We start from the raw sequence: 17,943 nt of genomic DNA, 5'->3' as shown, positions 1-17,943 counted from the left end.
AGAAAAAATGGAAAATAAAAATGTCTGGAACGCAGTGGCTAAAGAAGTAATATACATTTTTTTTCCTAAATTTTAAGGTGGCTACACGCTTCATTAATGCACCAATTCATGTCGTAGACTTTTACTGGATTTTCAATGCACATTTCCTAACAATTTCACCACTAATTTAAGCACTCTCTCGAAAACTCTCGAAGGAACCGAATGCATAATTTGTTCGACATAACTCATCGCTTTGGTGTTTAATTTTTCAATTCAACTTAATTTCCACATGCATACATATCCATCTATACGTACCACAGCATATGTATATGCAGTTCCAAATGCCTCCAGCACACACTCACACTTCTTGTATGAGATTCAGTTGTTATTTGGTCCACGCTTCTGGAGCACTGCGTTCACCGGCATTTACTTACGGTTTCCAGCACTTTGAACTAAAACTAAGTTGATACATTTCATGAAATAAGATAATCTAAGTCGCTAAGTATTTGGTTGGTAACTGAAAAGAAAAAAAAAAACAGAATTACGTAAACCACAGAAAATTTCTTTCTTATTTGATTGTTTCGATGGTAAATACTCATTTCATTTGAATCCCCTTCATAAGCGTAGAATGGTAAAAGGACCATAGAGCCTAGAGTCAATAATTAAAACTGAAACAGTACACAACTGAAATCGGAAAGTGAAGAAGAGGAAGAGAAGCGAAGCCAAGCGCGTTTGAATAACCTCCGAAATCCACCATTACAATGCAGAATAGCGCTGGCAAATAAGCGAGCAATCAGTTGACTGTGTTAGAATTAATTAACCAGTTTGCCGCATTACAATAACAAAAGCAAAGCGAAATTTCCAGCAATAATAACCACATGCGCCACATCGATGATGGCAATAACTGGCAAACACTGCCGTACTTCAAATCTTAGCAGGCTGCCAACTGCTGCCGGCACCGCGCCACGCCCCAATATGCGCCTAAATCGCTCCAAATGTATACTACATATGTGCCTTGCCACAGGCTTATCAATTATTTAGCGCGCACTTGCCGCTCGTCACTCGCTAGCTTAGAGCGCCAGCAGACAGCCGCGTCAACACGCGTTGATGCCACAACGGGCTGCCTGTTTACTATCGCCTTCTGATTTCTAACAACTATCTGCTCTCCCAGTTAGCGTTAAGCGTGTGGGGAAATTTTAATTGATGCCTTTATGTTGCGGCCGACCTCAACAATTTGCCCCAACTGCGCGTGCGACATATACATGTGAGCGCGTGTGCGTGTGCGGCAACGCAAAAGTTTTGTCTATTTAAGTGATTGTGAAAATTTTGGCCGCCGACACACAAGCAAACACAAATGTGTTGCTGGTGAAAGTGTAAAATAGAGATTACGCATGTTTCATGCGTGTTTATGTGCGCTCGATGCTGTGGCTTGCGGCTACTGGTGCTTTGCGCTTTACGCTTCACACTTGCCACACACTGGCAGCCGATTTGTGCAGACTTGTGGCATGTGTGGCGTGCCCTTTCGGCGGCGGCACCCAGCTGCAACGTCGACATTTGCTTTTATGTCTGCGTTAATCGGCGCAAAAGTGTTTAACTTTAATTTTGATTAGCCGCGCACACGCGCTCGCACACATGCACCGCCAGCTCCAACATATTTCAAAGCGTACGCACCAAATTTATTGCATACACACAGGCGTTTTAACGATTAATTAAGCTGTGGCAACACATAATAATTGCCGCGCAACAAGTTTCACACTTTCGGTGAATTTATTCAAGTTCATTTGTAGTTTATTTAGAAACCAACACACACACACAGACACATGCGCTTACGCCACCAGCGGCGCCAAAGCTGCACACATACATGTACGCGTGTGTTGCTGGATACTCGTTAAGTGTTGTATTCTGTGTTGTTCTCATTGCTGTTCAAATGCCTCTGCTTCCAGTCCACTTCTTTGCTCATTCATGCCACATTCGCAAGAATCGTCTCCATGGTCATTTTACTGTAAGGTTTTAAAAGTGTAAAACACATTCTTCAAGAGATTTAAAAGTTGAGCCGTCCTCGTTGCATTCCGTTCACAAGAAGTATTAACGCGATGTCCTTGTTTAATATGCGGTTCGCAAGCGTTCCTCGGCGCTGAGACCAACGCCTCGCCGTATGTCAACGCAAACGTTTGTAGGGTACGCGCGAGCATTAGTAAAATCAATCTAAACAAAGAATAAAATTCGCAAACACAATATTGAAAATTCAACAACTATTCGAAGTTCGCGAGTTTCCAAAGCGAAAACATTTGCCCAGCAAGGCTGCTTCCCGCAAAAGCGCGGCAGCGGCGCCAGCGTTGAGTGAAAAGCCCAAATATATATTTTCCGTGATATTTGTTTTTGTGTGCTAATTTTGTATTCGTATTTTATGGAAATATAAAGAAATGAAAATTTTCTCTTCTTACTTACTCATTCATATTCGTACGTGCCTAAGAGTAAATATAAATATTTGTGATATTTTCGACATTTTTTGTTGTCTATGTTTTCGTTATTTTGCCAATTTTTTACTAACTGTAATTGCATACTTTTGTGTTCTGTACAAACATGCGCACACGCATACATACACACATATATTGTTTTGAATGTTTAGTTTCGCAACATTACACGTATCCCGCCTATTTTGTATTCCACTAGATTTACATACATAAATATATGTTCGTATAAATTGAGCAGGCCAACAACAAGGCGCCAAATTAATTAGAAAAATTTTTCATTTATGTAAACTCCTTTAACTTTTTATTTTTCGATGTTTGAACTGAAAAGCGCTTCTTCGAAGCCATGAATCAAGTGTGTTTCAAATTTCGTTTGAAATGTGTGTTATATTTGTTACCATTTTGCTTTGAATTTCACACACACACACATACGAAATCACACACTTTTAACTATTTACAATGGAAATTTTTCGTCATGTATGTGTGTTTTAATCAGTATATAATTGCTATAGAAAACTATGTGTCAGCAGAGAACACGCATTTTGATTTCGAAATTATTACAAATGCAATACTGAACGTTTATTAACCCTAAGGTTATGCCTGAAAATATATACTTGTTATTCTAAATGTTTTGTTTGTTATTTAAAAGTGAAGTGTAATGAAGAGGGAAGGCGCCGGCCCTAAGAAAGCCGCACTTCCCATTAACACGTACAGCTTCATTGTACAGTGATCGCCTTTTGAGTTTCATACATGTTTTTAATATTCAATACTTTTCGTTTTTTTTTTTGCTTTTTTTTTTGCTTTCAATCATCACGCATACAAATTTACGTTGTGATTTAATTCAGTGTTGCAATTTGATGGTAACATCCTGCTCCCTAACAACTAACTCAAAGACATTAACTGTTCTTGTGCAATATATGTTATATATGGTAAATAAATGCATACATATATATATGAAATACTTACAAACTTACATACATATGTACGTGTGTGTATGGCGAACACTCGAACAGGTCGTATGAACCACCCCAATGTGTGCAAATCGGCGCGCACTTATTTTTGTACGAATACAAGAGAGAGCACAGCTCATAAAAACGACAAAAACAGAAACAAGAGAAAAAATTGGTTAATTTTTTTGGAATATAATTTCTTTTTTATTAAATTAATTGTTTGCAAGCCCAAAAGTTATAAATATTGGCTGTAAACTGAAGCAAGCGTGTTAGAGTGAAGGACCAGCTAACCTTGCATTCCCCCACGTCGACGCGCCAAACCGCCCCGAAAAATTGACACTCGAAAATATTTATCGATGCATTTCCTTGCTCGAAACCGTTAACCCGCCGGCGGTAAACAAAAACAAACCAAGCAATTGTTATTAACCACACACCCCCACAAACACGAACACACACATATGCATATACACCTATAAATTAAAAAAACTGCTCCGCAACAAAAAGTGCAGTTAACGCAAAAATAAAAACAAAAAAAACACAAAATTAAATTATGCAACAATTGCTGTTGAAAGTGAAACCCCTCGAAGATCCACGTTCACACGCACTCACACTTGCTCTTTACTAACACGCACTCTCAGGGTCCATGCCAACTCACTAACCCACTCACTCACCCACTCTTAACTACTCACACAAGCACACACAATTAACCACACCTGTGAATGGATTTCCAACATTCACTCACATCACACCGAACGTTTGCTTTAAGCTCCTTACTAACCACTACAACAATAATAACAACAATAACAAACAACTAACAGCAAATTAAGAGGAAAGCCATGTGCCACACTACTTTACTAATCAAATGTTGCGCTTAATTGGATGACTAATCATGAAGCCGTGAATATGAATTACAAAAACAAAGAGTATACTTTTTATCAAAACATTCAGGCAAAGATATAGAAACACCCACACACATACATAGCCCATTCTATTAAAGTTTATGATTAATGACAGCAGCATACACAAACAAAGTACATATTATTTAAGCTATGGAAATTACATAATTACATACACACGCATACATATATGATTGGTGGAGTTAAGAGATATTATATATATTTTCTGTAGATTTAAGTTTCGAAATTCCCACGACAAAATTGTAAAAATTAAATTTTAAGTTATGATTAAGTATTTGCATTTCGAATTGGAAGCTATTGTACACATAAAGTATTAAGTTTAAGCGAAAATCACAAGAAAACTTACAAAATTGTTCAAGTAAACACAACAACAACAAAGAAGACCATTAAAATTGAAAAAATCGGCATTAACCTATTTGAGAATATTTGCATGGGAATCAATTCAGCATAAGGCAAGATTTAACTGTCAAATTTTTTAGACTAATCACCGAAAGACAGACAGATGGACTGACGCGTTCCAACTTGATTCAGAATTCAGTTTTGATCACGAGTCTCTTCGACACAGACCGAACGAAAAACGAACATGCATAAATTCTCGGTATCTCTCACGAAGTAAAATCGCTTAGGGTGTGTTCACTCGTCCAACGCTGAAGGAACGCGAATTACGTAAACGCAACCGTTTCAAAATTTCCGAACTTTATTTCCATACAAATTTTTATGTCTTAAGTTATGTCTTATCCTTTTATATTTTGTATTGGCTAGTCATGTAAGGCTTACAACAACTATCTTTATTATATTAAAAACAAACACACACTATTAAGTACCGAAAATCAAGCGCAACAATATCAGTATATATTGATTTATGGACACTTTGGTAGGAGGACAATTTTAAATTTACACTAAACCGAGGAATAAACCACAAATAATGTCAAAAATAACCAACAACAACATATGTAAGTAGAACAAGCAAAGTATAGAAATGCTCGCCATACTTCGCGAATGTTCTACTCACACCGTACGCTAAAGCTGAACGTACACTAACAAATTCGGCAAGAAATTGATCGCGCCACCGAAGAGTCGGTAGTGGAATTTGAAACGAAGTAATTTGGTAGCCAAATGTTGCACGAGCTTTGTTGCGTCAACATTGTACTCTTGTTAGTATACCTACATAAATCATATTCGGTATTTATTGGTAATTTTTTCTTGGAACAAAAACTGTAATTCTTAAGACAGCATAATATTCATATCAGCTTCATGTTTGTAAATTTTTGTACTGAGTCAAAATTGTATGTAAAATTAGTAGTTACTTTAAAGTCGTAAATCGAAAGCACCCAACTTCCTGCCCCTAGCCCCAGACCCCAAAAGCCCCCGCATTCCCACTCAATCCAATTAAAAAGATAAAAAAGAACACACACGATTCGAAAGAAGAACTATGCAAACTAAATTTAACCGAATGCAAAATACTTTCAACTCATTCGCCCGCCAAATCCCAAGTGGAACGAAAATAAATTTTTGTTTTGAATAATTTTAATTAATTTATGTTACGCGCTGAATAGCAAGAAATATAAAGCATTGCCCAAAGCCATGCTACCAACACGTATCTATTTGAAGAAGTATCCTAAGGTGCTTGCCACCAGTTGCGCAATCACAACTCCACTACACACACAATGGTGATGGTGTTGAACACATACACACGCTACACAAAATACCACTTATTAACAAAAATTATGGAAAAAAAAAGAAAATTCCACCCCTTCTCTTAAAATGCACCAGCCAATGAGTTAAACACAAATGCAACATAAAATATGAAATTGAAAATGAGAATCTGATTGAAGAACTGCTTTACACGAGAGCGTAAAAATTAGTAATGGTGAAATTTCAAAAAGGATTTCATTCAAAGATAAATATGGCCTTGACTCAATACAATTGAAATAGCTACGAACTCTAAAAAGCATATTCGAGTGAAATTAAATTCGAAGTACAGTTGACACTCGATAAACGTGAACTGCAACAAATTTGCACACCCCTTCCTGTCACCCACTCCCCGTAGGCTCGAGTTAAGGAATGCAAACAATCAAAGAAGAAATAAATTTTTCCACATTTACAAAGTGGTCGGCACAGCACAGCATTTCATAGCATACAAGCAAATACAACATTAGTCTTTATAAATTAGAAAATAGAATTCTCCAAAGAATTAAAAATAAATAAATAAATCCAAAGTTAAATTTCGTAGCCGTAACGGCGGTGGCTTGCGTAATGCCCTGAATCAACCACCTGCAAAAGCAAAACTCAAAAGAGAAGAGCAAATTCAAAAAGAAAATAAGAGAGAGAAATTTTCATAGAGAATCGTTTGATTTTCAGTCGAAATTCCATTCGGTTTCTCCTAAATTGATTAAAGATTATTCGTAGTTACCGTTACCGTTACTGTTACCATTAGTTTATTCTTCCAATCGTTAATACCTAACTCGCTGAACTGACTGTTGTCTTTTGGGCTAATCCAACGTTTTATGACTTTCTTCCACATTGTCGTCAGGTCAACTGACGGCAAATTCCACTTCTACAACAAACCTATGCCACAAATCTATTTACTACAACAACATGCTCAACTGTAAAATCACCAACAACTATGCCAACCAACGCTACACCAACCGAAATGCAAATACGCGCCCACTTAATTGCGATAACCCCCCCTTCGAACGGCCAGCAGCCTCAAGTATCTGTGGCCTTAACCTCACTACTTTCACCGCCAACTGCAGTGTCTCGAACAATGGCAATGGCAGCAGTGGCGCCAATTGCAGCAACAACAGTGCCGGCGGCAGCACCTCGAGCAACAATACATCCAACCTCTTGCCCGCCGCGCTCATGCAGGCCAACTCACAACACCAGCACCAGCACCATCACCACCACCACCACCATCAGCAGCAGCAACATCAGCACGGCCAGAACTCCGGTAACAATCCCGGCAATGGTTGCAACAACGGCAACGGCGGCCTTAGCAACGCCACCAGCGCCGTCCAGCAGTCGCAAATGTTTGTCGCCGCCGCTGCTGCTGCCGCCATGGCCAATATGGCGGCAGCGTCCAGCAGCGCGGCTGGCAATACATCAGCCGGCAGTCTGAACACTTCGGGCGTCGGAGGAGGCGGCGCTGGTGGCGCTGACGAATTTCGCTGCGATCCGTGCAACAAGAATCTGTCGTCTCTGACCCGCCTCAAGCGCCACATACAAAACGTGCACATGCGTCCGACCAAAGAACCCGTCTGCAACATCTGCAAGCGTGTCTACAGCTCGTTAAACAGTCTACGCAATCACAAGAGCATCTACCATCGCAACCTGAAGCAGCCGAAGCAGGAGACCATCGGAGGCGCTGATATAGCCCAGTCACCGGGCTTAGGCAGCGTGGCCGTGATGCACAACTCCTACTATTCGCCGGTCAATCATCGCTCATCCTCATAGGGTTTCATGTACTTTGACTACCTGACCAATATAAATTTTTAAGCGAACGCAAATGACGGGTGCTTACCACCAGCGCCTCATGTTGTAGATGTTAGAAGCAGGTGTGGTGAAATTGTTATGTTTTCAGGTGCTCGTTAACATTTAGTCTATGTTAAATAAGTGAATAAGTAGAATTAGAACACGTTCAGACGCAGACATGATCGGAAGTAAATAGTGCATACATACCTACACGTATTCAAACACATGTGGCATAAGCTGCAATGGGGTATGTACGACAGGTACGAAGGAAACTTAAATTATATGTAGTAAGCACGACGTCTCGCGGGGGCCAGATCCCTTACCAACAACAAGCGCGCATTATTTTGATAATTGTAAACAAAGGTGCGAACCCTGAAATGGCTTTAATGTTCTCAAACTTACAACAGAAGTAACGCCTTAGATATTTTTAATCCGCCTATTTGCTATGAATTTTGTACATTGAAAAGAAAAGCAAAAAGTAAAAATAGAAATCATAAAAATCATAGATTTAATGGAAAACTTAAGTATGTATAAAGCACGTCCATAAGTATCACATCCAAAGGCCGACCGACCGACCGACCGACCGATCGATCTACGAAGTGTAAGGGATGTACTGCGAATGTAGATGGAAATTAACGGTATAACCATAGCATGTAAATACTTTATACAATATATGTTTGTCATTGACTATTTTATATTCGACTAGGCTTAGGCACTTTAAGAGCGATCGAGATACTTTTTAATTCAGTTGTGTTCGTTTTTAATAAAATCGTTTACTAATAAATATATTTATATACATATACATATACATATATATTAACGTATTGTTAATCTAGTATTAATTAGCAAATAAAGAGTTTTGTTTAAAATCATACATACGTACATACCATTATTAGCTAACTTAGAATGTTACCACATGTTTTATATATCAACTTAAAATACTAAAATTAAATATTTTGAAACTGCTTGAAAACCAATATAAATCACAACTATAATTATGGATGTTGCAAGTACATTGTATGTCACAGGTATGTTGAAAGTACACAAAGAGTCCATCCAAGTCGCATCCGAGCGAATTTAGCAATTGCATATGTATGTATTGGTATATTATATAGGAGTATGTGTGTCTTCGCTATCACAATCGTGTGTGGTCGTGTTGGAACCAATTGGTATACAGATTTGCCAAGCAGTCTTGCTCGTCTAAGGCCACTAGCAATCCTTGTTCAGTTTGCAATCAAATCGAAACACATTTATCATTATCATCTAACACAAACGAGCTATCAACACATAACAAAAAGAATAATTGGTTTAAATGTACAAAACATTTTTTTTATTTTTTTTTATTTGAAAATTCATTTTTAAATTTAAGAACTGAAATTTATTTAAAATCTGGAAAATAAAATTCAAAATTTATAGAAATTTTAAGTGAATTCCGCAAATCGTCAACAACTACATCACCTACCCTGCACCTCATCCTAAACCCCCCACCACTTCCATAAACCCAAGTGCCTTCTACTGCTGTTACTACTACTACTACAACAACTGTTACTACCACACCCTCATTCGCCATCCAGCCGCCCTGCCACCGGGTCAACCGGTCGGCTGGGGGTCACAGGTTGGTGAGCTCCCCTTACCTTTACAAAAAAAGAAAAAGAAAAAAAACTAAAAAAAAAATATAAAGGAAAAAGAAGTATCAAAAGAGACACTAGTGACAAATAACAATAAAAGCGTAAAAAAGAGAGAAGAGAGAAGTATTATGAGAAAAAAGAAAAATAAATATCGTAGAAAACAAAAACTACAAATCAATCAGGCCAAAAATGTTTCAAAATTTTTAAAAACTTATTAACTCTTTGCTGAAAGGTATCGAGTGAAATAAAACAATGCAAAATTCATACGCTAGCAGCGTTTTCGATGATTACCAACGCCGACTCAAACACTTTTTGTTTGACTTACGTTTTTGTTTCGAAATTCTAACACTCGCTGCAATGCAACGAAATCAAAGAAACAACGAAAAACTGATCAGCACAATTATAGCAATTGGTTCCAATGGCATTAGGACTCGGCAGTCCACCGCCAGATAGCGCCCAAAGCACAGTCAATGCATGTGGAGCAAGCGCAACTTGTGGCTGTGGAGTGATCTTCCTAACGCTCGCTCCACAGTTGCAGCTGCGCTTCGTTTGCATGCTTTGTGTGCCGAGTGCCGAGTGAGCGAGCGAATGCAGAAAAACTAACCAACGATTTAGTCATACTTCGGTTTGTTTTGTTTGTCGTCGTCAACGAAAACACGAACTGCAACTCTGAAAATGGTTAATTTCCTTTCAACAGGAACAACAACAAGCATAGCAATCATGCGACCGAAGTTTTCATTGAAATTTCATGAAAATTGATTTACCAAGAAAAATTTATGATACATTTTTGAGCCTGGATTTGTTAGTGTACAAAGACATTCACAGAAAGTAGCCACTAATTACTCACGCGAAAGACTCTTAAACTACACAACACCGAAACCCAATAACGAACACGAGACCCCATAGACAAACAGAACGATTCTACACCGCGACCAGCAACCTGAAAAAAACTAAACATTAAAGCAGAACAACCGAACAGAACAGAATACTAAAAGCAAAACAAAACAAACATACAAGAAAATAACAAAAAAACAAAAAAAAAAACAACAAAATCGAAAACTGATAGCAAGCAAACAAAGTCACTATTGTCTCTTTTTTCTTCTCTTCCTATATGTCATATAGGTGGAAGCACCAACCTGCTTGGCGGCGTTATAATACCCGGTGGCAGTCCCAATACAAGTAGTAGTAGCAACCAAAAACTGCAACATGAACATCTCCACCATTCCACCACCACCACCACTACCACAACCACAGCCACCACAAGCTCTGCTCATCAGTTCCACCACCACCATCATCAGCAACCACCACACCACCAACATCTTCATCATCACCACCAACAACAGGAAACATCATCTCCGCACCACCAACAACAATTGCTCCCCCAGCATTTGCGCAGTGACCGGGACTCAGACCGTTCGAACACCGACTGCAGCCCGCACTCGCCAATCCACCGAATGCCGAAGCGACCAGCCAGCGAGCAGCCACATCACACACAATCCCACCTCTCGACAGCATCCTCACCATCAGATGTGATTGCGTCCACACCACCGCCATTGCCCGCACCGCAGCACATGAAACCACCTTCACCGCATCACTCCCACCAGCATCCGCATTTTGGCCATCAACAGCTGCCACTCAGTATGTTGCCATCGCACCATCTACACGCACATCACGAACTAAGCGCGTCCGCGCACCACCACCATCACATGTCGCGCACCGGTTCACCTTTGGACCATCACCATCTCCTACACCACCGACGCTCCTCGCTCTCACCCTCGCCCACCGGTCGCGGTTCTGGCGGGTCCGCAGCAGGCATACTCTCGTCAACGCGTGGCGGCGATATGGTGGGCGGAAGCAGTCGGCTGCTCCTACCGCTGCCATTGAACGCTTGCCACCGCTGCGACGTATGCGGCAAACTGCTCAGCACAAAGCTGACGCTGAAGCGGCATAAGGAACAACAACATTTGCAGCCGCTCAACAATGCCGTTTGTAATTTATGCCACAAAGTCTTTCGCACTCTGAATAGTCTCAACAACCACAAGAGCATTTATCATCGCCGTCAGAAGAACCACCACTCCTACTTTCATCACGGCGCGGTGGGCGGCGGTGTGAGCGGCAGCCCTAGTAGCCGACTGCATCAGTCGCTCAGCTCGCTGAGTGCCGCAGCAGTTGCCAATAATAGCGTCGGAGGGGGTGGCAATGGCAATGCAGTGGCAGCAGCAGCAGCGGCCGCTGCCGCAGCAGCCGAGTTATTACTCTCGCCTATAGTAGGAGCAGCGGCGGTGGCAGGTGGTGGCAGCGCTGGACCCGGAGTGCAGCTCTCACATAGTGGCCAGCAACAGTCCTCACCCAATATGGTGAAGCCCTGCATGGACTTCTTATAAGATCAACATCATCTGCTGCAGCAGCTCTTCCATGTTGCTCTGAACGCTCCACAGCCGCCACCTCCACCCTCGCTGTCTGCAAGCATGAGTCCGTTGTCCGCCATGGGGCAAGGTCCAATGCCAGTTACATCAATGGTTGATTTACAGTATGGTCATCAATTGCCGCCAACCGTAGACCTAACACAGATGGATCATTATGGTGGAGCTGGCAGGAGCAGCGACGGAAGTGTAGGTGTAGACCGAGGAGGGGACCATTATGAGCGCATTAATCTCTTAGAGCACTAAAAAGTGCTTCAAAGATGAAGATCAAATTGTTCTACAGAAACTAAACCTATTACCGACAACCAACTAAACCGACCGTAACGCTCAAGTGATCAAAAGGAAAATGAGCAATAAAAACAAAACTCGAAACAAAAAGTTACCAAAAAAGTGAAAATGGAGCTGAGGCTCCAACTAAAATGTTCGAAACGCAGTGAGAGACCGACCGACCCTCCCACAGTGAAACGAGCTAAAGATTTTAAAATGAAAAAAATAACGGAACAAACAAAAACACAGAAACGTGCAAAAAAAAATTGATAAGGAAATTAACTAAAATAACTGAATTGAAAAAAGCAAGAATGCAAAACTGTGATTTTTTACATCTCTTTTTTGAGTTTATGAACAAAATATTAAGATATAATTTTTCGATGTACAACATCAAGGACCCTTATATGTAAGCAAATGCACTGTGGACATATACATACATATTAATTTAATTTAAGCGTAGAGATAACGGTTTGGTCCCGATCCCAAACGCACAGAGTATTGCACACACACACTCTGAAAAGGACTGAGCATACATTAGGTATTGATAAAGGTGGGACGTGACCTTTACAACTCCCTCAATTACCGAAATTTCATTAAAAAAAAAAATACAAAGATGTGTGAATACCAGGGGTTGGGCGAAGATTGAAGACTGTTTGAGCAATTTTAATTTAATTTCGAATTTGGATTTTGATTCTTTATTGAACATATCGTTGGCGCACAGTTTTTAGAATTTCAGCTTGGCGCGCTCAGAGCGGTTGGACACACACACATACAAAGGCATGTGTTTCGAACTCGAACCCAAAGCAAACTAATTTCATACAATGACATAAACAACAACAACTAGCAACACACACACACACAAACCCTAAAACATACATACACACATATGTAGGTAGAATGATAATATAGAGATGTGCAATTTTTATTTGTTGACAATACAAATTTATTTAGTGTTAGTACTATGTTTTCTCGTTATATATATATATAGAGATATATATTGATGTGTATTAATGTATATGAAAGGCAACAAAAGGAATCAATGCAAGCAAATAGTGATTAAGAATAATCGTTACCAGTTAACCAACGTGATCCACGAGTGCGGCAGTGTGCCAGCCCCACGAGGTCTGCATAAGACACAAATATATACAAACATACATACATAGGCATTTCGAATGCGAACTACACGATGGACTCATTTCGATATAGATATATGGTACATACATATGTATGCAAATGCCATACAACAACAACAATTGTAACTGCAAATATGCATATATTGACTTGTAATAGTTTCGCATCTCCTTAATGTTACCAATACATACGTACATACCTATACATATATGTAAAAACTATATATAAACACACATATATAAAATTCTTTATGTAGCCAATAAAATTTAAGCGTTTACCCACTATCAATATACACACACACAACTGTACATATACACATGCAACGACGCATATGTGTGTAGCTATGCGGAATATTCAAGATTCACATGCAGAGCATAGAATTTTCAAAGTTTTAAACTAATTAGACTAAGGATAGGTAAGGAGAACATCTGCTGTTCGTTTAGCATACATACATACATATTTACACACACACACACACATAGATATATAACGAACTAAAATAGTAGAACGACATCCTTGTATATAGGCGATAATTAAATGGTATGTACACATATACTGACATACATATGTACATAATTGTGTATAAACTGTAGCAACTTTATTTTTTTATGTCCTTGAAAACGTTTCCGAAAATTGGAGTATTAAAACAAATATTTTTTTAACAATTTTACAATTCATTGTGAAAACATTAAATCACACGGGCCTTTTTCGTCACTTTTTTGTGCTTTCTTTAACGCAACTCAGAAGTTTTAAATTGGCTACGAAATTTTAATTTTAGTAACTCCTTTGGCGCAGTAGATGTTACCGATAAACATTTAGAACTATTTGGGATAAGGGAGTGTCATGTCAGCAGAAGAAAGAACTGATAGATTTAGGCAAATTATAAAAAACAGATTTAAATCTCGTGCAAAATTATTATTTTGGTATATGTATGTATACAACTCTATCGGTATTGTGAAATTTATGACTAAAAATTGTGATTAATTGGCATAAAAAGCATGTAGAGTGTGTGTGACACACAAACACATGCGTACGTTAAATCAAAATTTTTGCACTTAGCTATAGAAATTCGAGAAAAATGAAGAAAGTAATTTAATAATTTTCATTTCATTTAAAGAAGACTGAGAATTGGCATTTCGAAAGAAGTAAAATTTAGAAACCAAAAATTATTTCACAATTTTTTTTTTTTTTTTTATTTATGAAATTGTATATTTTGTGCGAAATAATTAAAAATTCGCTCCTAAATTTTATCTGATACTGATTTTGTAGCGACATTTTGGAAGCTAAACGAAATGTGCAAATTTGATAAATTTGTTAAAATTGACTTGAAACTTTAGTCGAAGTCGAAATCGGGCAAATATCTATGTATTAAGTAAAAATGAAATTACACAAAGGAATGAAATTTTGTATTTAATTTTCATGCGAAATTTTAGAAAAAATACTAGGCATATTCTTGGAGGTGAAAGTCTGTTTTATTGTAACAATTCGATACCAAATTTTGTTATTTACACAAAGGCAAATATTTTTTTTTTTACTAAATTTAGTTTTTTATTATTACCTTTGATTTACCACCTTTATCATGGCGCTGGCCTGATCGGCAGCGCTGTGAGGAGTTCAAAACTTTTTTATGCTTTATATACGGTATTTCTTGTTAATATTATATTTACACACACACATTAGGTTTTATATAGTTGACAACTGAAAAGTCCACATACTATATGCGAGGACGTGTTTCGATCCATACGCATACATATTTATGGTATACCGTTAACTTTATTTCAGCATTTCTCATTAGACATGCGTATATACTTAGTTTGAACTAAAGTGCTTTACTAACACACTTACGAATTAAATTCACTAATAAATATAGTTTAGAAAATTAATGTTTTATATAATATGCTTTACATACATACATAAATACATAAATACGAGTATATTCATTATGCGTTTGTGCATATGTAGGAGTAGGAAGGACAAGAAACTGATTTTGTAAATGAGAAAAGTATATGAAAACGATATATAATATCCATTAAATAGCAAATAGAATTTTATAAAACTTGTAAAAAAGTGTATGTAATAAAACGGATATATATATATATATATTTGTATATATGCATATCTATATATATATGATGAATATGTATATGATAAAAACCTAAACCTAAAGATTGTACACAAAAGTCTCCATAGCGTGACAAAAGCAAAATTAAATTTATAGTTCATTACACATATACTAAGTAATGTATGTAAGAGTAATTTTATTGTAAATATTTGAAATACTTATTATAATTAAAAGCAAGAGAAATAATGTTCGTTTGTTAATATGATTTTTTTTATTATTAAATGTCGTTTATAAACAAATTTATATATAAACCAATACAAACATACATAGATACATAATTACATACATACATATACTATACACTTGTACGTTCAACGTCTCTCAACTTGTGTCCTTTAACGTTAATTTTATACATAATACAACGCAAAAGTGAGCCACTGTAGGAGAATGAAACAAATAATATATGAACGAAACATAAAGTACCACAAAACATGTGGTACACATACAAAAACCAAATAGCTATAAGATAAATCCATCAGAAGCATCAGCAAACCGCCATACAAACACACAAATATTCATATACACAAACACATGCATACAAAGATCCCGTCAGCTTCCTTCCTTCAAACCCAAAATGACACAAACCCAACACCCTTCTCACTCACTCCTACACAAAACACGCGCACACTACCAGGTCTCCATACACTCGCACACTACCCCAAGTCCATCTCCAATAAACTACTCATACCAACATCAAGCTACTACTACTACTACAATTACTACTGCATACTATATAGCATTATGGAAATATTAAATTCTTACAATAAAAACATAACAACTGTAATCGAACAAAAAATAGAATGTCGTATCTCTTATTGTTTTCCTAAGTGAATTATGAGTGTACAACTCCGAGCTACATGTTCTTAAAATACAAACATAACCATTAACATAAGCCATAGACCATAATCCATAGTCCATAGGCCATAGACCATAGAAAGCAAGAGCCAATAAGCCGATCAAATATGAAAAGAGCAAAGTGAGCGGTGTACCGGCTTTTAAAATAATGGCCGCAAGACTCTCCTAACAAGTCATAACAATAACTAAGAACCTATAATAAACATAGATCCAATGAAATAAACCAAATGAAGGTTACCGCAATAGAAATATAGTACTCTTAGCCATAAATGATGCCAATGACAGCCCGAAGTTAGTGTTTGTTATGAAAGATATGCGTGCTTATTTAAACAGAATCATTTTATCTATGAGGACCAATGAACGCATTGCTGTTTGTTTGGTTTCAAATTGTCAATCGGTATGTCTTAAATTGCAATGTCCTTTCATTGTGATCCCGAAGCTTTACTTAAAGAATGAGGGTAAGAAATTCCTCAAAACAGAAAATTAGGTAGGAGCGAGGAGGGAGAGCTTAAGATGAAAACATGTCAAAATATAAAAATTGGAAGAGAGTTTAAAATAAAACTTCGAAAGTTGCTAAAACACTGAGCATTGCTTATTGAACAGGTTTAAGCTCTGCACAGAGCTTTCAAAGGTCTCAAATATAGATTCAATCTATGCTGTGCGCTCTTACTATCCCAAATCCCTCTCTCTTCTCGCCAGACGCCATTTGATTGAACAACGAGTTAGAAGATTTTCTTTTTGAATTAGATTAGACCAAGGTGACATCACGCAAAACACTGACTACATACTCGTACATACTTACGTTATCACTTGTGCTAATAAATGTATACACGCACACAGGCATACATACAAGTACACACGATAATGTTGAATGGCACAACGAAGTGCAAAGAGAACAAAGTATTTATAGCAAAACATTGAAGAAAATTCACTTAACAACAAAACGACAAAGTATTTTCGTAAATAGTTGCAAAATGAAGAAGAAGGGAGAGCAGTAGAGAACGGAAATTTATCGAATTATTATTTTAAATAAAAATCCAACTGTGAAAAAATGTATAAAATTAAGCGTTTGTTTTGAGCTTTCCTTGGGCTAGACTGTGTATGAAATGGGTTTCACTTTTGTGACGGTGAGAAGTCTTATTCGAGTTGTATGCTAAGCCTCAAATATTCATAACTTACATCACCTTCGGTTAGGTTAACAGCTGCCCGCTCATAAAATCTCAATTATTCATATCATACTTATATACATACATTTAAGTAAACACATACATGCATATATAATAATTACTGTTAAAAAAAGGTAAGACTTCGCTGTGAACGCCTGACCCCGCTGCACATTGTCGCACTCATCTCTCTATTCATACCACAGGCTACATTTTAAGGGGTTAGTGCGGTTTTGCCAACTAATGCTGAGTAATAATGTGTAATTTTGTACTAATCATTTGGTATTGGTACTACGAATAAGGATCAAAGAGTTATTATCTTATTTACTGCAGCCTATTCTGAAATAAAATCAGTAATGCCAAGGAAACTGCTGTCGCCATACCAGCTTCGACAATTTGGCTGACAATTTTCGGTCGCAATAGGTTCGCTTGGTGTGTGGTATCATATTTTATATTTTATCCTCGTAATTCAAACTTCAAAGCTCATTTGGAGCTCAACACCGCAATGCTGATTTCGATATAAGTACATATCATCGTAGCTAGTTAACATAACTGTATCTCTGTAT

The 17,943-nt window shown here is 37.8% G+C and overlaps 1 protein-coding gene and 1 long non-coding RNA gene across 6 annotated transcripts in view; one reads left to right on the top strand and one right to left on the bottom strand.

The window, feature by feature from the left end:
* Nucleotides 1-17,943, bottom strand: part of LOC138857332 (uncharacterized) — a 247,497-nt gene that overhangs the window by 193,035 nt on the left and 36,519 nt on the right. The gene's annotated exons all lie outside the window — the stretch shown is intronic.
* Nucleotides 1-17,943, top strand: part of br (broad-complex core protein) — a 63,711-nt gene that overhangs the window by 34,020 nt on the left and 11,748 nt on the right. The window contains exon 8 of one of the 5 annotated variants that reach the window (XM_070109715.1): nt 10,539-16,160. The exons of 2 other annotated variants lie outside the window; for them this stretch is intronic. In XM_070109715.1, coding sequence (XP_069965816.1) covers nt 10,539-11,800 — 1,262 coding nt within the window. In that variant the 3' untranslated portion in view covers nt 11,801-16,160. Of the gene's footprint in view, nt 1-7,021; nt 8,663-10,538; nt 16,161-17,943 lie in introns of those variants that run through there. 2 more of the 5 variants (XM_070109716.1, XM_036365305.2) reach the window with 2 other exon arrangements.

The sequence above is a fragment of the Bactrocera oleae genome, chromosome 5 (assembly GCF_042242935.1).
Source record: "Bactrocera oleae isolate idBacOlea1 chromosome 5, idBacOlea1, whole genome shotgun sequence".
Taxonomy (NCBI): Eukaryota; Metazoa; Arthropoda; class Insecta; order Diptera; family Tephritidae; genus Bactrocera; species Bactrocera oleae.
Note: the sequence above shows the minus strand (reverse complement) of the source record. Positions and strands in the feature narration are given on the sequence as shown.